The sequence below is a fragment of the Kuraishia capsulata genome, genomic scaffold (genome assembly GCF_000576695.1).
Source record: "Kuraishia capsulata CBS 1993 genomic scaffold, Kuraishia_capsulata_scaffold_4, whole genome shotgun sequence".
Classification (NCBI taxonomy): Eukaryota; Fungi; Ascomycota; class Pichiomycetes; order Pichiales; family Pichiaceae; genus Kuraishia; species Kuraishia capsulata.
This window is the reverse complement of record NW_019172953.1, coordinates 708,611-728,721: the sequence shown is the minus strand read 5'-3', so window position 1 is coordinate 728,721 and position 20,111 is coordinate 708,611. Positions and strand designations below refer to the sequence as shown.

Here is a 20,111-nt window from a genome sequence, read left to right as displayed (position 1 = left end):
GATAGACTAATTTGGACTACCTCTTACCCAAATCCGCATCACCAGATATGACCTCCTATCAAGGAGCGGCAGAAGCCTCTCATATACTCACCCCACCGTTGTCTTCATCTCAAAACGAGTCTTCTAAGATCGAAGTTATGAGAAAAGCCTTTGAAAAGATTTACATGTTGGACTCGAAAGAAGTCTTCTTGCCCTCTGGTGAGTATGTGGAGTCGTTCGATAGTTCACTGGATGATACCAGTTCATGGGATGGTATGGCTTCCACTGTGGATGTGATCACCAGCAAGCCCGAATGGCTGCTTCGCGAATCGGAGCTGGATGTGGATAAATCCCCTGAACCTCCTAAATTGTCTAAGCCTCCTTGTGAAAAGAAGGCTGTTAAAAAGCCGAAAAAGAAAACTGCTGGAAAGGCTAACGGTGTTGGGATGGTGCTGCGTTATGACGCCGCATACAGAGTCTGGATAGTTTTTATGGAGAGAAAGTTTCAACAAGAGGGTCTCCGTCACGTATTTCTGTATGCAATGGGTGACAAAAAAGATAAGACATTTGGGCCGGGTTCTGAAAGGAAGGCTTTGAAGATCCTTATTGAAAATACGGCTGATAGGTATCACTGGATGATGTGGGGGACATCCTCAGCGGTGTGGATCATTCGGGCTTTGAAGAGAAAATGTTCTCCTGAGAACCTTGAAAGGGAGGCATACTCCTCACTTGTGTCGATGAAGTTTGGTGATTTGGTTCGTCCGAGGTCATTCTTTGAAAAGGTGAGAGTGTTGTCTGCTAATCTTGGTGATGATTGTGACCTTCGCGATGAAAGCAAGCTGGTCAGCTTTCTTGTCAAAAAATTCCCCGAAGGTTATGAGGGATTTGGAAAGGGTATATCTAGAGGATCACTGGATGATCTAGAGAAATTTGTGACTGAGCGTTGTACTGCCAGGAAGCTGGCTCGTCGTTCATGACTCTTATCTATATGAGTGATCAGTTAGATACTGATATTGTTATTTTTTGATTTGGGGTTTTAGGTTTCAAGGTTTTGGGTTATGAGTTATGGGTTTTAAGTCTTAAATTTGGTTTCGGTTCAATAATGTTACTTCAATTATTATCTTATAAGTGGTATGAAGCCTCACTTCCTCTTCTGGGAAGTGGAGTTCTTGGGTAACTCCTTGATGAATGGGATAAAATCTGGCTCGCCTGGAATGTACTTTCTCAACACTTCAGGAATGACCAAACCGTCTTCATTCTGGTAGTTCTCCAAGATGCAGCACAAAGCTCTCTCGGTTGCACACAAAGTTGAGTTCAAACAGTGGACGTACTTCTTCTCCTTCTGGTTCAAAGCCTTGATACCACATCTAATCTCCAGGTTTCTGGATTGGTAGTCGGTACAGTTGGAACATGAAACCAGTTCCTTGAACTCCTTCTGGAATGGAAACCAAGCCTCCAAATCGTATTTCTTGGCAGCAGCATTGTTAAGCTCACCAGAGACGATACCCACAACTCTGTATGGCAATCCCAAGGACTTGTAGAAATCCTCAGAGGCACCGATCATTCTGTCGAACTCCTCCCAGGACTTTTCTGGTTCTGTCAAGCAGAATTGCTCGATCTTTTCAAAAGCGTGAACTCTGAAGATACCCCAGGCATCTTTACCGTGAGAACCAGCCTCTCTACGGAAACAGGAAGAGTAACCGGCATAACGAACAGGCAGTTGCTCCTGTGGCTTCTCAAACCATTCACCGGCATGGTAGGCTGAGATTGGCTGTTCCGAAGTGGCAATCAGGTACTTTTCATCATCACCATCAATGACCTTGTAAAGCTCTTCGTCAAATTGAGACAGTTGGGCAGTCTTAGCCATAACATCCTTGTTCATCATCACTGGTGCTTGCAAAGGAAGATAACCCTTGGATGCCAAAAAACTCAATCCATAGTTGATGAGGGCCTGGTTCAAGAAAACACCGTAGTTTCTCAAGAAGTAGCCTCTGTGGCCGACGATTCTAACACCACGTTCTGGGTCGTAACCATCCAGACGCAACAGAACTTCGTGGTGTGAAAGGGCAGCTGGCTTTCCGGTAGCAGTTGCAATGTTGGTGATTTTGCTGATATCGTAGCCTTCTGGAGCCCAGGTTCTAACAAGCTCATTGTTCTCCTCGTCATTGGAGATGACAACAGATTTGTGAACAATGTTACCAACTTGGTTAACCTTCCAACGCAACTTCTTGTCTGCCTCCTGCTCTTTCAAGAACAAGGCCTGTTTTTCCTGAACGAGAGTCTCCTTTTGGGCTAGAAGTTCTGTGGCATCTTCCTTGGCCTTAAACTTAAGACCAATCTCTTTTTGCACTTTGTTCTGCTTCTTGTTCACCTCGTCTAGCTGGAATCTGAGCTTGGTCCAATCATTGTACTCAGCAATGATCTCATCCACGATTTCCACCGAATCGCCTCTAGCTTTTTGTGACTCTCGGATCGCCTGGGCGTCTCCTCCCTTCTCGTCAATGAACGCTAGAATGTCAAGCATCTGAAGAGTTAGTACATTTCATGTTTTTTCTTCCAACGAGGTCAAAACCCCTTAAAAACGTGAAACAAGAATCTCAGGAATCGTTTCAGGAAATTTCAGCAACTTACCTTTTTCAAAATTTGTTTGGAATGAGTTAACTAGCCTGTTGTACTATCCACCGTTTTTTTCCGTGGTCAAGTGTCAGGACATCACAGCAAAATCTGCACTTCCCGCACGACGGTCGTGCTTTTCATGCCATTCTTATCTTATGGCGTAAGTGAGAGAGATCATGAGGGCGAGTGAACAATTGCAGAATTGATTGAAAAATAAGTGGATTCTACAAGTTATAGTGCCCAAGCTATCTTCACCATTAAATTGTACTAATTGTATTTTTTTTCCGCGCCTCTTTGCGTGTGTTCTCGTCAAATAGCCTGGGCGCTTCGTTCTGCAGGCCCTGGGTACACACTATTTCAATGCATAATATGAGCCGCACCACCATGGCAACTCTTCTGCGTATTTTTTTTTTTCGTCTCCGGAAAGAACTTCCAAGGGCTATTCATTAGTTTGCTACTAAATTAAGAGGATGAGTAGAAGAACCGGGCAACTTGCTCTATCTGTTTCACAGATAAAAAGAAGATTCAGCGGTTTGGCGCTTAGCGAGGCAGAACCAGAGTCTTGTGACCAAGGATCTGAAATGAATCCTCCCAAAAAAGACTATCAAAGCTCTGGTTTTGGTTCCAGAAGTTTCTCGGATGTTCTCTCAATACTCTCCACTGCCGCAAGAGGGTATGTTCCTGGTACGGTTTGCGACTTTCCAAGCCGTAACCAAATAGGCGCTAAACCAGATGACCAGTCTCAAGCACTGGAAAGCTCAGGTAAAGAACTCGGAAAGAATCAGAAACAAGCAATATCTAGTGCTATTAGATTTTTTGATTCAGTTAGAGACTCGGCAAGGGAAAAGCTACGATCCCTCAAGCGTTTCCATTTTGGATCTCGCTCGAGCGCTTTGGACGGCGAGAACACGGAAGAGGTCTTTTCATGCTATAGACGCTTCAAGTCTCAAAGCATTAATCTGAATCTTCATCAGAACAGCTGGAGATCAAATTCATCTTCAGAGGAGAACAACTTTGCAATCGGTGAAGAAGAGTACTTCACCTGCAATGAGAATGAAGTCTATCCACCAGTTTTGAGGCCAGTCAAGGTAGCAAGTCCACAGAGCGCTTCAAAGTCTCAAGCAGTTCAGGGTTTGGAGAAGAGACTCAATCCCGTCAATTGCCTAGACTATGGGGTTGATAACATCATTACCTTCATGGATGACAGCGACAGCGATCGGTCAATGTTTCTTGAACTCGAGGACGGAAAAGCACAGAATAACCACACGTCCTCCCTCAGCCCAATCTCCGCTGCTGGAACTTTGAATCCTGGCTCAGCTGTATCCGACAAATCAATCCCGTTCGCTCAAAGTGAGTTCATACCCATTTCAAAAGAAAGATCGAGACCCACTAACATATTATTGACTTTGACCCTTCAGAGCTTTCTACTGCTTCAAGGGAAGAACAAGGTGAGTTCTAACCTCGTTTATTGTTCTATTTTGGTCAGAGCAAATTATTGACTATTTACAGTGAACCAAAACTTCGATACTTCTGAGAACCCAGTCGTTGAAGAGCTGTGCTCTAGTATCAGCCGCTATGTTCCTGCCTTTAAAGAACAAGGGAATGACGAAGATTACGAGGTCTCTAATAACTACTGTTTTGTTGAACAATCCGAAAATTATCCAACCAGAGACCGCCCATCTTCGCACGACATCGACTCTCTCAAGTTCAAGGTGAATCCAGGGACCATCAAGTTTGACAAAGAAGCTCAACTAAACATCTACGATGCTGAGGCTGCATTAGTATCACTGGCACCTATACAGGACGGCAAAAAGCTCAACTCAGGTCGCTCGATTCTAAAAACAAAGCAGAACTCCAACATAGAACAGGAAGCCATGCAGGTAGAAACCGAGACACGCATGAATCTCGAGGATTTCTTAACTGAGCTTGAAAGGCGCGAGTTACAGAGAGTCGGGGTTGAGCCATACTTGAGCTCAATTCGGGAAATTCAGCTCGAGAACTATTACAACTACGAATAGAGAACACCGACAATTAACAGACATTATATTGTAGTAATAGTCCTCTTTGGGAAGTGCGGCGATATTTTATCCTAAATCCACAACCTTTTTGTCTGGCCAATGAAAGTCCAAAGGATCAGAAGCCCGTTGAGAAATGGCAGTTCAGCGAATCCTGTCTGTCCTTCGTCCAAGCCAACCGAGTTGAAGGATTGAACAAGATCATCTAAAACAGTGCCACATATTTCGGTTTAAATCAACAAGATATACACAATGTTTCGTCATGGATTGAACCAGGCTGCTCGTGCAGCAGCAGTTCCTGCTAGGTATGTTTACATTGGTTACCTTGTAACATCCCCTTTCTATAAGTGAAAACCCAACAGCGAATCGAGGTGTTGAACGCCGATAACTCCAAGCATTAAAAAAGCTTCGCGAATTATATTTCTGAACATTATATCTTGAGTGGAATACTTGCTTCTTGAATTGAGTTTATTTTCAGCTGTAATTGTTGAAAGTGAAAAACATTGAGATTCGAATGATAGGTGTACTGGTATTCAGCAAATTGCATTGACAACGCGAATACGTGTTTGGACGTATTGGGTTCATGAGGATCTGTTGCAGAACAGGGAATGTTTTTTTTGGCATTTGTCAATTAGCAATTACTAACCAACTCTTTTAGAAACTATGCTACCTTGCGTGAAATTGAAATGCGTCTCAAGTCCATCAAGAACATCGAAAAGATCACCAACACCATGAAGATTGTTGCTTCTACGAGATTGAACAAGGCCCAGAGAGCCATGGCCACTTCCAGAGCCTACCACGAGGCCGAGGGAAAGTTCTACGAGACTGCCGAGACCAAGTTTGTTGAGGAGCCAGAGAAGACTCTGTTCGTCGTTGTTTCCTCCGACAAGGGTCTGTGTGGTTCTATCCACTCTCAGATCGCCAAGGCTGCAAGAAAGAGACTTGCCGAGGTCCCAGATGCCACTGTGGTCACAGTTGGTGACAAGGTCAAGGCCCAGCTCCTGAGAACCCACGCTGCTAACATCGCCCTTTCTTTCAACGGTGTTGGTAAGGAGGCCCCAACCTTCACCGAGGCTACCTTAATCTCTGACGAGATTGCCAAGCTCGGAACTTTCGGCAAGGTTGAGGTTTTGTACAACAAGTTTGTCTCTGGTGTCTCTTTCGAGCCAGAATCCTTCCCAGTTTACGATGCCTCTGCCATCGATGCTTCCGAGAAGCTGTCCACCTTTGAGGTTGAGGATGACCTGAACGTGTCTGCCTCTGCTTCCGAGTTCAGTTTTGCTAATTCCATTCTGTCTGCCATGGCCGATGGTTACGCCTCCGAGATTTCTGCCAGAAGAAACGCTATGGACAACGCCTCCAAGAACGCTGGTGACATGATCAGCAGATACTCCATTCTGTACAACAGAACCAGACAGGCCGTTATTACCAACGAGCTGGTTGATATCATTACTGGTGCTTCTTCGTTGGACTAAGCAGTTGAACGCATTGGGGATTCCGAGTTCGCGCTTTGTGCTGTGGAGCTGGAATCTTCTTTTCTGGTCGTATAGATTGACACATTATAACTTTAACGATTGAAAATTAAATTCTCAAAATCATATGCGTGTAGCCAGAAACAAACTTTCAGCTACATTGAAAAATACCTAAAACCAGATGCAGGTGGAGAATTGGAAGGCACCAACGTTCTCCCACAGGAACTCACAATGAAAAAAAATAAAAAGCTACACAAGATTTATTCACAAGACCGACTGTCTAAGCTCAGCCGTTTTTTATTATTAGATTAACCCATTTTACTGTGAACCCTCGTTCCTATTGTAGCCAATCAAGCACTGAGGGAAGTAATGTTACCCGGATAGGGTTTCCCGATCCGGCCAGAGTCATCATCGAGGAAGAAAACGACCAGGCTACAGATACCTTGCCGGATGAGCCTAAAGCCTAAGCTATTGAACAAAATAACATACTCAACTTGCACCAGTGGTTTCTTGATATTATTAGTATCATCATCATGGAACACATTGCTCGTCAATCCATGAACGTTTGTCCTTTCGTCAGCTCGATGTCAGCTTCGGCTCTCAAGCAACTGTCGAAAAACTCTTCCTTGGCCTCAAAGGCCGGTGGATGCCCAGTCATGGGCCCTGCTCTGGAACACGTCAGACAATATTCTACCCCTTCATCTCCAGCGCAAGCTCAGGCCACCGAGCCCTTTGTAGCTCCCAAAGTTGAGATCCCCGTCTCTGCCGGATCCAACGAAGTGAGCTTTGACTACGATGGACTGTACCAGAACGACCTGGCCAAGAAACGTCAGGACAAGTCCTACCGTTTCTTCAACAACATCAACCGTCTGGCCAAGGAGTTTCCCCAGGCTCATCGTGAGCTGGAGGAAGACAAGGTGACTGTCTGGTGCTCCAACGATTACCTCGGGATGGGCAAGAACGAGCAGGTTCTCAACACCATGAAAGAGACCATGACCAAGTACGGTGCCGGTGCTGGAGGAACCAGAAACATTGCCGGTCACAACCGTCATGCCATCCGATTGGAAAGCGAAGTTGCTGCTTTGCACAAGAAAGAAGGAGCTTTGGTATTTTCCTCGTGTTTTGTTGCCAATGATGCCGTCCTGACTTTGCTCGGCCAGAAGCTCAAGGATCTGGTTATTTTCAGTGACGAGCTCAACCATGCCTCTATGATTGTTGGTATCAGAAATTCCCGATCCAGAAAGCATATTTTCAAACACAATGATTTGAAGGATCTGGAGGAGAAATTGGCCATGTACCCGAAATCCACTCCCAAGCTGATTGCGTTTGAGTCGGTCTACTCCATGTGTGGATCGGTTGCTCCTATTGAGAAGATATGTGATCTCGCCGACAAGTACGGTGCTTTAACTTTCCTCGACGAAGTCCATGCTGTTGGAATGTACGGTCCACACGGTGCCGGTGTCGCTGAGCACATGGACTTCAAGTCGCACCTTGCCTCAGGTATTGCTTCTCCAGCCCATGAGACCGTTATGGACAGAGTCGACATGATCACTGGAACTCTTGGAAAGTCCTTTGGAACCGTTGGTGGTTACGTGGCAGCATCGTCCAACATGATTGACTGGATTAGATCGTTTGCTCCTGGCTTTATCTTCACCACCTCTCTGCCTCCTGCTGTTATGGCTGGAACTAGTACCTCCATCCGTATCGTCAGATCCAACATTGAGGACCGTGTCAACCAACAATTGAATGTTCGTTACGTCAAGAATGCAATGGCAGGTTTGGGAATCCCTGTCATGCCAAATCCTTCTCATATCGTTCCTTTGCTAGTAGGTAATGCTGCCGATGCTAAGAAGGCATCTGATATGCTCTTGGAGAAGCACAACATTTACGTTCAAGCAATCAACTTTCCAACCGTTGCAGTTGGTCAAGAGAGACTCCGTATTACTCCTTCTCCTCACCATGGCCAGGGTATATCCGATAGCTTGGTTGAGGCCGTTGATGAGGTATTCACTACCTTGAACCTCAAGAGAGTTCCTGAATGGGAAGCTCAGGGTGGACACTGTGGTGTCGGTGAACCAACTCCGGTAACCTTCGAAAACCTTTGGACTGATGAATATTTGAAGCTGACCAACAATGACATGAACCCAAACATCTTGGATCCTGTTATTGAGTCCTTGGCCACTTCAACTGGTGTCACAGCCTAAGGCAAGCTGATCTATCAGTGTTCGTTACAGAGTTATTGATCCGATCGAATGGAGGTGGCTTTGACGAAGCTTTTTTGATTATTTTTATTCCCATAATAACAAGAATACTCTATTCACTAGCTTGTAGAATTTACTTAAAGGCTTATAAGGTGCTGCTAAAACTTGGTGAGAGTTGATGCAAAAAAAAATCGAATTATTTGCCTCCAGCCAGATTCGAACTGACGATCTCCTCATTACTAGTGAGGTGCCTTACCAACTTGGCCATAGAGGCGTTTATTCGAGTGAAAAATATTTTGTGTCAGCCATGTATAGCTGAAGTTATTTGTATTCTGTGCACGACTCTTTGATGCCTACTTTTTCGGCCAGGCATGGCCTTTTTTATGCTTTTTCAAGTTTCGGCCAATCATTTTGATATTGTTTACTATAGTGATTTCCAAAGTTGTATTGAAATTCACGTAACCAAATGATTAGGAGAATGTAAGGGAGCAATTATAGCATGCGTTCTCTCGAACGCTTTTGCATGAATTTCCAAGAAACTCTAGATTTTTACAAATTTCTGCAAGTTTCAAATTTCAACAATTCGTAAGAAGAAGTGATCGCTGCATTATTCAGACTACTATAAAAAAAAAACGGAAAACACGATTATCGTACAATTATGACTACAGGAGGTTGTAATGATAGCCCAAGAGAGCTCTATGAGAATTCATGTTCTTCTGGTCTAGGCTATAACTCGTCATGGGTATTCTCTGACTGCTCGTCCTTTCCAAAAAGACGCTGATTCAGCAAGTTGGTGATGGCGTCGTCATACTCAGTCCACTCAGGGATCTGTCTGCGAGCTCTATCCAGTTTTGGTTCCTTTGTAAGAGGGTTATTGCACAGATCAATGGTTTTTGCTTTTTTCAAGCTCTCATCGTTACACCATGTCTCGCACCATAACCATTCCTGAGGCAACGAGTGAATTTTGATTATATGCTGCAAGTTGTTTGGAAGATCTTGATCAAGGTTGGAGAGTGAGTTGGGATCAGCAGATAACGTCTGGTAATGCTGGCGGAGACGGTCACCTGCAGCTAACTCTCTGAACTTTTTCAAATCAATAACGTACAAGGCACTAATGTGATACTTCAGGTTTTCGCCTAGCAGGTTCTTCCAGTAACCCTGCTTCCAGAAACGGAACCCTTCCATCTCAGTTCTGGAATCGCACATTGGAGTATATCCGTAGGCTGCACCCTCTAGATCGAGGTCAACCAGCTCCTTGAGGTCAGTGCGTACGATTTGATCGGAATCAACAAAAATCACCTTATCCAGGTCCTGAGGGAAAAGAACGTCCAGAAAGAGGATTTTGTATCCCCATATGGTACGCTGTTTCTCTCTTTGGGATCTCAACCAAATTGGCCATTTATAAGTGATCAGTTCATACTGGAAATCATACTCTTCTGCAAGAATAGGCAAACTCTTTTTCAACAATGGGGACATGTAATTTTCTATGAGCCAGAACTTGACCGTGTGACCGGTATGTCTCCTCACTGAAGCTGTCATGATACCAAGAAATCTTTCATATAGATGACCACTGGCAACAGTGAATATATTGATATCAGCCTGTTTGGTCTTTTGCGTTCTGTCAAAAGCACCTTTCAGGAAGCCAAACCCTTTATTGATCAGAGAGCCCCCAGTTGTACCTTCTGGTTGATCCAACGAAATAAGAGATTCATTTTCTTTGCCAGGCTTCTTCGAAACTTTAACATAAACAACTAATCCTGACAAGTCTAGTATCGCCAAGTTTTCAACACGCTTTGGTGTCAGTGCCTTCACGTTAGCAGAGTACTCCTTAGTGACTTCTAGCAACGAGTATAGATCGGAGCTGGGAGTACCATCCTTTATCGAGAACTCCCACAAACCAGGGTTTGCCTTCAACTGGAAGTAACCCAGATTGGCCATGATGTTGGTATCAGAGTAAAGTTCACCGTTTTGACGCAGATCGACAACCATACCCATGGATGGAGAGTCTTCGGATCCCGTTTCGAAAGAGTGACCTTCTATCAAAATGTTCTTTAGCTCGTAAAGCCCACTAACGGGTCCTGAGAGTTCAAGTTTCACGTTATCCAAATCTGCATTGGCTTCTTTGATCATCACGATCCAAGACGGAGGGGCATCAATATCCAAAGTGAAGAGAGTCTTATCTGGGACTGATTCGAACAAAGCTCGTTTGGAGGACTCATCAATAGCGCCCGTCTCTTTGTCAAATACTAACCGGTAATCATAAACTCCTCTAAAAAACCTTTTGATAGGTATATCTTCCAGATCGGAGTGAGGTCTCAAAATGACTTTGAGAGACACAAAAGGCATTTCCTGGAACATGGTCGATATTGCAAGCAACTTCTGGGAATACTCAGTGATGGGATCCAAGACAATCGTAACTTGAATGCTGGATTCGTCTGAACCTACTCGTAGACTCGTCTTCGTGTTGAGATCAGAGATTTTGTAGCGTGGAGGTAGTCCACCGCTAATGTAATCGGTCTGTTTGTAGTAGTAGGTCTGAGTGAGTAGCATAACAAAGTGCTCAAAGACGTCAGCAGAAGACGTAACTGAAGGTATACCAGCTGATATGTCTCTGATGAAAGCCAATCTGTGCTCTTCCTCAAACTCTTTGAGCAGACTGAGATCATTTACGTCAAGCAGTTTGCTCTTGAGATCGATGAGTCTTCCAGCGAACAAAATGAAAGCACTTTCGGCTTGAACTTCGAGACCTAGAGTCGATTCAACGAGCTGAACAACCTCTCTGTCCAAATGAACGTCCCCAGACGAAATACCATGAAGTAAATCTGAAATTTTGCCCGATGGAGAAGCTTTTTCAAGATCAGTATTCACTATCAGAGCACGTACATTATCAGATGCCGAGCTCTCAAACCAATCTGCAATGTTCCTCAACTGTGCAGCGACTTGTGGATTTTTGAGCGAGCCAATGAACCATAGTGTATCAGATGGTATATTCTCGATGAGCTTCTCGAAAGAATGAATTTTGTCGTCCTGAACAGCACGAAGTATTTCCTCACGAGCTCCTTCACTGGTGTAAGTCAAAAACTCAAAGTTTTCGGCATTGCCTTGATCAGGCGCAATGAAAGTATTTCTGTGGGACCTGCTTCCAGATAGCAAGTAAGCTCTCAAGGACATCCCATCTGGAATTGAGCCCTCCAAATAGGCCGAGTGCAACAAGTTTATATCATACGAAACCTGGGAATTTATCATGTACTGCCATCTGGGGTTTAGCAACGAGTAGAACACACCATTAACCAATATATGAGGAGAGTCAATCTTGAAACGATTCTGGAATCTCCTGTTATGAGAAAGCAAAGCGTCAAAATCATAGTTTTCCGGTATGTCTAAGAGGTACAAGTCAGACAGCGAAATAGTTTCCAGTCCTTTTGAGAAGACTTCCTCATTCAGGTTGATCAGGAAGCTAATACCATTTCTCAAGCCATATACGTTACAGGCATATAAGAACTGGTTGGCAATGATTTCGTCAGCCTCACTTTGAATCAACGGCAGAACGCCGACTCTTTGGGGAACGGACCTGTTCAATATGGCTGTCACTGTTTGTAAGAAGTAGTACAGCTGAGCAGGATCCGAGAGGTTGATTGCAAATACCAGATCATGAACATTTTCCTTCACTGGAGGGAAAACACCTGGTTGAAGATCACCATATGAGTCTCTGGAAGTTGAGTAGTGCTCGTATTGGGGGTCTTTCTCAATATTGTTGAGGTATACAATGGCACCCTCAATGGACGAAACATCGTACCTGACAACCGAGCCTGTGAACTCATTCAAACGACCTGAAAGTTCCTCTGATAAGTTAGCAGCATTAGCAGCTGAACCCATTAACCTGGACAACAAATCCTGTAAGCCCAACTCCCTTTTAAGAACTGACATGATTTTGAGAGGGTTCAGTTTCTTTTCAGGAACAGGCACACCATTGATGTAAAGTCCGTCAGGGACGGGAACTTTCAAGTTCTCATTGACTGCACCCAGAATACTTGCGTAATCATCACCACTTTGAGCAATTTTGGACGAATACTTGGGAAAGTCTTGAACCAGATCCCGCAAGACCTTGAGTCTATCGGCATCTGAGTTTGAAGTGGAAAGAACATGGCTTGTGAGCTTCAGAGCCAAATCAGGAATATGCTCTTTGTTCAAAGGAGGGATATCATCAATGTAATCATTCGCATCTTCTGCTTTCTTGGAGCCTGCCGTGACCTGGTTATCAAACTTCCTATCATCAATGACAATGTAGTCAGTTCTTTTAAGAGTCAAGTCCACGCCATAGGAGTTGAGATATTCGGGCTCATCAGCACTCAGATCAGGAAGGTACCTCCACACAAAGCTTATTTTCCCGGCTCGAGCAGATATATACAGGTTGAGGAAGAATTGCTTGAAACTGGCAGACCTATAGTCACCGTATAGTTCAACGGTTGGTTTATTCTTATCTCCAACAACCCTGTCAAATGGCAAAAGTTCCATAGAGGATGAACCCGTTGTCTTGAGTGCAAATACATCATCTGGATGACAATAAAACTCACCATTGAGTACTGCCCAGGATGATGAGTCGGATCCACATGCAGTCCGGGCAGAAGACTGTGCTGTCTGAGTGTAATGACTGTATTGTGCTTGGATCCTCGGAGAAAATAACCTCGAGGACAGGCTAACATTGAAAGAGGCCCTCTCGAAGTCATTTTTCAGGAGTTTGAAAACGTTCAGATACGCTTGTTCATCAGACAGTTCGGAGATGTCTTCCAGAGAGAGCTCTGTTTCGTCGAAATCATCATTATCACCAGATGGCAAGGATACCCCCAAAATTATGGAAACAGCTGGTAAAAAGTAGGATTCGTTTTCATTTGACGCTGACTCACTAGAAACAAAAAAAAGTTAGCACGCAATCCAATACAACAAGCTGTCAAATCAACTTACATCAAGTTCAAGGCAAATGGTGTCTTCTTCCAGTTGCCAGCCAATTGGATATCAATTGTATGATCTGGCAAATCAGCAGAGCAATACTGGAATATCACTGATATTACCAGCAATCTCAGTAGCATGAACATGTTGGAGAATAAAACCTTGTGTTAAATCACAAACAAGAGAACCTGAACAAGATCAATGGGTCAGTTCTCGATTTCCTTCACCTCATCGGCAAAGGTCGTGGATCGGGTCCAACCGATAAGAGCACTTGATCGGTATCCCAAATGTAACTTAAACCCCTGGACACTAGAGTTCCTCGTTTTCAAGACAAAAACATTTTTCGTTCTGCCTTTTTTGCATCTCACTGACAGCCAGTTATCGAAATGATAGTGGCCAAAAGTGCTTTTAGAGCCAAACCCGTGGCATTGGCGTTGTTGCGATACCCTCACGTTTCTGCGTCATTTATACGCCTTCAAAGGACAATAGGAACTGCTCCTTCCGATTCGGATAAAACCGAGTCCGAAATGAAAGATCACAAGAAAGACGACGTATTTATTCCCCGTGTCTCTTTTAAAAGCAAAAGTGTACAAACTTCTGCTGCGCATGAGGATTTGAGCGAAATTGCTGGTCCGGGCAAGTTCTCCAAGAAGCACGGATTCTCAGAGACAAGCGAACACGGGATTTTTCTGGTAGATGACGACTCCACGGTTGAATCAACGCTGCGAGCTGATTTTGGTTTCAATGCTGCAGACTACGAAGAGAAATTGGTCAAGTTGCCTACCCCTCGCCAACTCAAATCATACTTGGATAAGTACATTGTTGGCCAGGACAGTTGCAAGAAGGTAATGTCTGTTGCAGTGTATAACCATTACATTCGGATCAATGACGCCACCATTCGTGGATTTGAGAAGAGGCAAGCTCTGAAAAAGGAAGCTGTTGAACAATTGTTCAGGAACACGCACGGTATCGATACACCACTTTCCATTGATGTAGAGAAGCTAGAGAGCACCAGCGATGTTCCAGAGCTGGAGAAGTCAAACGTGTTGTTACTGGGCCCTTCGGGATCGGGCAAGACTCTAATTGCCAAAACGCTTGCCAAGGTGTTGAATGTTCCCATTGTGATCCAGGATTGCACTTCGCTGACACAATCGGGTTATGTTGGAGACGACATCGAGAGCTGTATCGAGAAACTGCTGATCAAAGCCAACTACGATGTAGATCTTTGCCAACAGGGCATCATTGTGCTTGATGAAATTGATAAGCTTGCCAAACCGTCGGTGTACACGGGAACGAAGGACATTGGGGGCGAAGGTGTTCAACAAGGATTGTTGAAATTAATTGAGGGTACAAACATTTCCGTCCAAGCTAAAAAACAAGCACCGAAGGATGCGAATTCAGCAGGTGGCATGGATAGGCCAACCGTGTCTGTTCGTTCTGGTGGAGAAACATACACCGTCGATACTTCTCAGATTCTGTTCGTTTCCATGGGCGCGTTTATTGGCCTCGACGGGATCGTTGCATCCAGATTAGCAAGTTCTGTGATGGGTTTTGGCGTTGAGGACAACTCCGTGACAGCTGCTGAACAAGAGAGCGGCGACGCTGTTGAATACGTGACATTGCCCAATGGAAAAAGAGTTTCCGCGTTGGATGCCGTTTCCCCAACAGACCTGCATACATTTGGATTGATTCCAGAGCTGATTGGCCGGATCCCTATTGTGTCTGCTCTGTCGCCATTGACCACGCAGGACTTGGTCTCCATTTTGACGGAACCTAAAAACTCGATTATTAAGCAGTACGAGTACTTCTTCTCCAGGTTCAAGGTGCGTTTGGCAATCACACATACTGCAATCGAGCACATTGCCAGACTGTCGCTGAAGAACGGAACCGGTGCAAGAGGTCTCAGATCCGTATTAGAGAAGATCCTTCTTGCTGTAAACTACGATTGTCCAGGCAGTGGTGTCTCGTTTGTACTTATCGATGATGAGGTAATCACCAGTTTCAACGAACCCAATGAAGCAAGCAGCTCAAAGGAGCTCAAGGCGAAGTACTTCTCCAGGGGAGAGATTTTCAAATTTCTCAATGAACTGGGAAACGAGGACCCTATCTTGAAGAAACAGATCGAGGAAGAGTACCAGATTCCAAGCAGCGATAAGGTATCGGCGAGTCGGGGGAAAAAGAGAAAGGCGAGAGCTTGAAGAGGAACGGACTAGATGACCGATTGCATGCATTCTGACAGCTGTACTGGACCATCACCAAACCAGAAGATACAAGACAAACGAAATACACATAACTATCTGTTTGGTAACGCTCAAGAATAACCAGACGAGGAAAAAGCCTGCGACGAAGCAAACATTTTGTTCCCTGTGTCTCTTTATATGTTCATTTGGGTTCTTACGAAGAACCCATTTCTCACGTTTTGGTCGAAACTGATATATGTACTGAGTGTTACTATAGGAGGATAATTTCCACCTTTTCATTGCCTGAGGGCCTTTATTATGGGATATACGCGATACAAAAGATTCTACGTAGTAAATAGATACATAGATATGCACGTTTATGCATATCACAAAAAAGGTCGCAGTAATGGGAGCGGTACCAGTTGAAGAGGGAGTCCTACGCCGCTTTTAGTGAACTTTCCTTCAGGGCTTATCGCCGCCTAAAGAAGCACACAAAACACATTTAGCTAAAATGGATGTGATAAGTTTACAACCATCGGCAAATGAGGTAATTAGCGATGTGAAAAATGGGATCGTTAACGAAGACGAGTTTTGGATCAAGCTCAATCCTTCACCATTAACTGGTGGGGAGAACGCCATCATACAGGTCAAGAATGAAAACCAGTCCCTGACCTTTACCAATAAACTTGGGAACATGAAGCTTCGGGCAGCCAATAAAGCTCATGAATTAAAATTAGAGGTTTCGACAGAAAAAGTGTACGATCTCAGAATACCGAAAAAGTCATACACCTACTTCAACAATGTGGAGTTGACGGGGCTTGACATTTTCGAAGGGGGGAGGCAAATTGTGATTGGCGACACCAACGGGGCTCTGACGTTTGGCAAAATCAACTCTCACAACGAGTTTGAGAAAAGTTTGACCCTGGAGGCGCATTTTGCAGACATAGTCAAAGTGCTTTTCTTCCCCAGTGGAAAGGTGGTTCTAACTGCTGGTCTGGATTACCAGATAAAGATCTGGAATTTCGAAGATGGCCAAAATCCTCGGACCATGAGAAAGCACACCAACAGAATAACGGATTTAGCCATCATTGGTCGCGGTAGAAACTTTTTATCTTCGTCTCTGGATGGATCCATAGTGGTATGGGAATGTGGGAGCGGCAAGGCTATTGATGAGATGCGAAGAGTGAGAGACCTCTCTGACCCGGTGAATTGTATATGTGTATTCCAGGATCAATGGCAAACATCAAATTCTGGTGATCACCAACTGTTCTTCGAGATGGAAGGAAAGATATGTTATGCCGGACATGAATCTGGAGTAATCTCTACTTGGGACATGACGAAACGGCTGCCTCTTGGAGAATATGCTGCTGTTGACGGAGGAGCAGTTTCTTCAATTGCGATTGATAGCAGAAAGAGAAAGGATGGTTCACACCTGATTATTACCGGTTATTCCACCGGATATGTGAGGTTCTGGTCTTCGTTGAACCACGAGTCTCCTTTGCATGAGCTCAAAATAGCAAAGGACGAACTGGAAGACCGTTCAATTGGCTCTCTAAAAATGCGTGGATCGTCTTTGATTGTGACTTTCTCGCGCGAATATATAGTGGAAATTGAGCTTAAAGTTGGCCAATTTGAGAGTATTTTGCCAAAGACATTCTATGTCGGCCTAGATCAGGCTGCCCAAGTGAATCAAACCAAAATCATTGATAATGGATTGTTTGTGGCTGGGAGATTTGGACTATTTGCGCGATTCTAGATAGCAGAATATACAACTGAGACTACATTTGACATGACTTTGTCCTTTCTATTCGATTTTGGTCTTATACTGAACAGTTCCCTCGGGCCTAGATCACCTTCACCTCGTACAGCACAAACGGCTCGTACTCCGTGTCCACCAAAGAGGCATACTCGTGTAAACTGGAATCCTTGAGGACTCTTCCCTTTTTGTCGGTGGAAAACGCATTTCCACCAAGATAGCCGTATTTGGCGATTAACTCCTCCTTCGACTTGGCAATCGCCTTCTCGGGGAGATTCAGTAAAAAGCTGTAGAAGTTTGGAGGCAATCCGTATCTCAAAACCGACTCGACAAACGTTCTCAGAGCCTTGATATGGAAAGATGACTGAACAATCTCCGAGTACGCAGCCTTTGTGAGTCTGATCAAGTCGTTTCTGAGTGTTTGCTCGGCATGAGACGCAGTGGTGAACTCGTCCTTCATGGAACTGATGGTTTCCTCCGAGTAGTCAAACTCTCTAGGGGTCCATTTTTGCTCTCTGGCGGCAGCCACAAAGGCGGGTGCAAACTTTTTGAACAGTGTAACGTTGTACAGGACAAACTCTCCGTCCGAAGCAATAACTGACGCACTTCTTGGAACAACAAACTCGGTCAGGGTCTCGTACTTCTCCAGAAATGTGGACTCTAAACTTTTGGGAACAGCAACCAGCAAAGTCACCAGATGTTCCGAACCAAGAACGAAGTCACTTTCTTTGACTATATCATGCAAAGATCTCACAGAGAGATCGCCGGTCTTCTTTCTCTGGGCAGCCACCAGGTTGGACTTGGCAGTGTTATAACTGGTGTATGCTGAGCGGACATCGTTGTCCAGATTAACAGCTTCGGTGGTGATGGTTTCAATGAGATCCTTGATGGGCTTATCGAGACGATACTTGGAGGTGTTCCACTTGAATTTCTCAACATACGATAGGATTGGCTTGCCATCTACCACCTTGGCCGAACGAGCAGCAGCCTCATTTCCGTCAAAGATCGACGTTATTATATCCAAAATCTTCCCTATGGACCCGCTCAATTGGTTATCATACTTTGAAAGCTCCTCTGACTGCTGGACGAGCGAATCCAGCGTGCCCACCTTGAAGCTAGGGACCTCAAACGGAACCACGTCAACCCTGCCCCCGTTGACATGCTTGGATAGCCACTCAGAAAGTGCTGAGGAGTACGTGGCGGCCGACTCCGGCAGGGACAACAGCAAATATGTTGCAAGCGGCTCTGACATGGTCTAGATACTCAATTGGATGTGGAAGTTGGATTTGCAACAAGGAAGCTTCGAGTCTATCCGAGTGGCTTTCTTCTGTGCAGCACCCTGATCGAGTCCGGGTGATCTGCCACACAGCACCCGTGCCAACAATGAGCCGCATTATTTCGCCTTTTTATTTTTTTTGCCTGGCAAATTTTCAACAAGACAATCTCTATATCAACCCAACAACGTCTTCCCAGAACGGTTAAAATGAGTAATTCCTTGGAGGTATGTGTGTTATGGAGGCTTTGAATTCTTTGTGAAATACGCCTAACTCAAATTTTTCTTTTCATTAGGAGAGGTTGAAGACCAGTTCCACAGCCTTCGATGGCTTACTGTCCTTGATACCTGCGAAATACTATTTTGACGAAGCCACGCAGGATCAGTGGAAGCAGAAAAAGAAGGACAAAGATGAGATTAAGAGTATCAAGAAGACCAAGTTTGACCCCGAGGCTGCCGGTTCCAGTGCCAAAGATGTGTTGAAGAGCAGAGAAAAGACCGCACAACCGGTTGTAATTCCAGGGTCCAAGAAGGCGGCTTTTGCGAAGCAAGCTGAGTATTCAGACGAAGAGGAAGCTGAAGATGGAGAAGAAGATGTGGATGTGGACATGGATGCAGAATCAGAATCCGGCGAGGAGTCTCACTCAGATGATTCAAAGGACAAATCTACCCCGGAGTCTGATGAGGAGCATCTGGACATCGTCTTTGATGATGACGGAAATGCCTTGATGGAGACGTCGCTTATCGAAGAACCCACTCCAATAGTAACCTTGGCAGCAACGCCAACGCCAACGCCAACACCTGCTCCAACCTCCGGCAAACGCAGAAGAGAACTTTCACCAGAACAGCAAAAGGAAAAGAGCGATAACATAGCAAGACTCAGGGAGAAACTGGTTCAAAAAATCAGCGCAATGAAAGAGAAACGGAAGGCCCCTGGCTCCGGTGCCAGTGGAGCTGCCACGTCCAGAGAACAGATCCTGGAGGAGAGGAGGAGAAAAGAAGAAATCAGAAAGAGTCTTAAGAGGAAGAAGGGCGAAGACGAACAGAACGATGATGAAGACAGTTCCGACTCCGAAAAGGAGGGGGAGGAGGCCACGAATGGAGTGATCTTTGGAAATATCGAGTTCAAAGATGGTGGAAGAGTGACATCGGACCTCGCGAACGTGAGAACACTCAAGAAGACCGGACCTGCGAACAAGGATATTAAGGCGCACTTAAAGCTGGTACAAGCCAAGAAGGCCAAGCTTTCGTCGCTTGAAAAGGACGAGCAGGACAAGCTGACGGAGAAGTCGAGCTGGCAGAAGGCTCTGGCCAATGTGCAAGGTGTAAAGGTGAAAGATGACGAGAGACTGCTGAAGAAGGCACTGAAGAGACAAGAAGCCAAAAAACGGAAGAGTGAACGTGAATGGAGAGAAAGAAAGGAGACCGTGGAGAACACCATCAAAGCCAAGCAGGACCGCCGTGAGGAGAACCTGCGGCTGAGAAGAGAAAATAAAGGAAAGCCCCGGAAGAAGCAGCAGAAGATGAAGAAGACATTTAAAGGTGTTATCAAGCCAAAGAGGGCAGGGTTTGAGGGAAAAATTAAGAGGAAGTAGGGCCATTGCATTGGCAGCTACAAATTTGATAGTTACGCGCATACTTGAGTTGATCAAGAGAAAGTATTTCATTCTCA

General features: G+C 44.9%; 10 protein-coding genes across 10 annotated transcripts, besides 1 other annotated feature; 7 read left to right on the top strand and 3 right to left on the bottom strand.

Moving 5' to 3' along the window:
* Positions 1-47: 47 nt before the first annotated feature.
* KUCA_T00003497001 (uncharacterized protein) lies at positions 48-956 on the top strand (the record flags this gene model as incomplete). The annotated part of the gene is made up of 1 exon (XM_022601917.1): positions 48-956. One exon carries the CDS (start codon positions 48-50, stop codon positions 954-956), a length of 909 nt encoding a protein of 302 aa, XP_022459512.1.
* A 164-nt stretch (positions 957-1,120) lies between these two features.
* KUCA_T00003496001 (uncharacterized protein) lies at positions 1,121-2,503 on the bottom strand (the record flags this gene model as incomplete). Its single annotated transcript, XM_022601916.1, has 1 exon — positions 1,121-2,503. The coding sequence occupies one exon, from the start codon at positions 2,501-2,503 to the stop codon at positions 1,121-1,123; it is 1,383 nt and encodes a 460-aa protein (XP_022459511.1).
* Positions 2,504-3,176: 673 nt separating this feature from the next.
* KUCA_T00003495001 (uncharacterized protein) lies at positions 3,177-4,613 on the top strand (the record flags this gene model as incomplete). Its single annotated transcript, XM_022601915.1, has 2 exons — positions 3,177-3,945; positions 4,105-4,613. The coding sequence occupies 2 exons, from the start codon at positions 3,177-3,179 to the stop codon at positions 4,611-4,613; spliced, it is 1,278 nt and encodes a 425-aa protein (XP_022459510.1).
* A 249-nt stretch (positions 4,614-4,862) lies between these two features.
* Positions 4,863-6,085, top strand: KUCA_T00003494001 (uncharacterized protein; the record flags this gene model as incomplete). Its single annotated transcript, XM_022601914.1, has 2 exons — positions 4,863-4,915; positions 5,269-6,085. 2 exons carry the CDS (start codon positions 4,863-4,865, stop codon positions 6,083-6,085), a joined length of 870 nt encoding a protein of 289 aa, XP_022459509.1.
* A 530-nt stretch (positions 6,086-6,615) lies between these two features.
* KUCA_T00003493001 (uncharacterized protein) lies at positions 6,616-8,286 on the top strand (the record flags this gene model as incomplete). Its single annotated transcript, XM_022601913.1, has 1 exon — positions 6,616-8,286. The coding sequence occupies one exon, from the start codon at positions 6,616-6,618 to the stop codon at positions 8,284-8,286; it is 1,671 nt and encodes a 556-aa protein (XP_022459508.1).
* A 193-nt stretch (positions 8,287-8,479) lies between these two features.
* Positions 8,480-8,551: a sequence feature (Short protein (KUCA_T00003492001, CDK27514.1) was converted to a misc_feature.).
* Positions 8,552-9,009: 458 nt separating this feature from the next.
* KUCA_T00003491001 (uncharacterized protein) lies at positions 9,010-13,376 on the bottom strand (the record flags this gene model as incomplete). Its single annotated transcript, XM_022601912.1, has 2 exons — positions 9,010-13,186; positions 13,246-13,376. The coding sequence occupies 2 exons, from the start codon at positions 13,374-13,376 to the stop codon at positions 9,010-9,012; spliced, it is 4,308 nt and encodes a 1,435-aa protein (XP_022459507.1).
* Positions 13,377-13,616: 240 nt separating this feature from the next.
* KUCA_T00003490001 (uncharacterized protein) lies at positions 13,617-15,428 on the top strand (the record flags this gene model as incomplete). The annotated part of the gene is made up of 1 exon (XM_022601911.1): positions 13,617-15,428. The coding sequence occupies one exon, from the start codon at positions 13,617-13,619 to the stop codon at positions 15,426-15,428; it is 1,812 nt and encodes a 603-aa protein (XP_022459506.1).
* A 493-nt stretch (positions 15,429-15,921) lies between these two features.
* Positions 15,922-17,166, top strand: KUCA_T00003489001 (uncharacterized protein; the record flags this gene model as incomplete). The annotated part of the gene is made up of 1 exon (XM_022601910.1): positions 15,922-17,166. The coding sequence occupies one exon, from the start codon at positions 15,922-15,924 to the stop codon at positions 17,164-17,166; it is 1,245 nt and encodes a 414-aa protein (XP_022459505.1).
* An 88-nt stretch (positions 17,167-17,254) lies between these two features.
* Positions 17,255-18,418, bottom strand: KUCA_T00003488001 (uncharacterized protein; the record flags this gene model as incomplete). The annotated part of the gene is made up of 1 exon (XM_022601909.1): positions 17,255-18,418. The coding sequence occupies one exon, from the start codon at positions 18,416-18,418 to the stop codon at positions 17,255-17,257; it is 1,164 nt and encodes a 387-aa protein (XP_022459504.1).
* A 231-nt stretch (positions 18,419-18,649) lies between these two features.
* KUCA_T00003487001 (uncharacterized protein) lies at positions 18,650-20,034 on the top strand (the record flags this gene model as incomplete). Its single annotated transcript, XM_022601906.1, has 2 exons — positions 18,650-18,667; positions 18,736-20,034. The coding sequence occupies 2 exons, from the start codon at positions 18,650-18,652 to the stop codon at positions 20,032-20,034; spliced, it is 1,317 nt and encodes a 438-aa protein (XP_022459503.1).
* Positions 20,035-20,111: the final 77 nt, after the last annotated feature.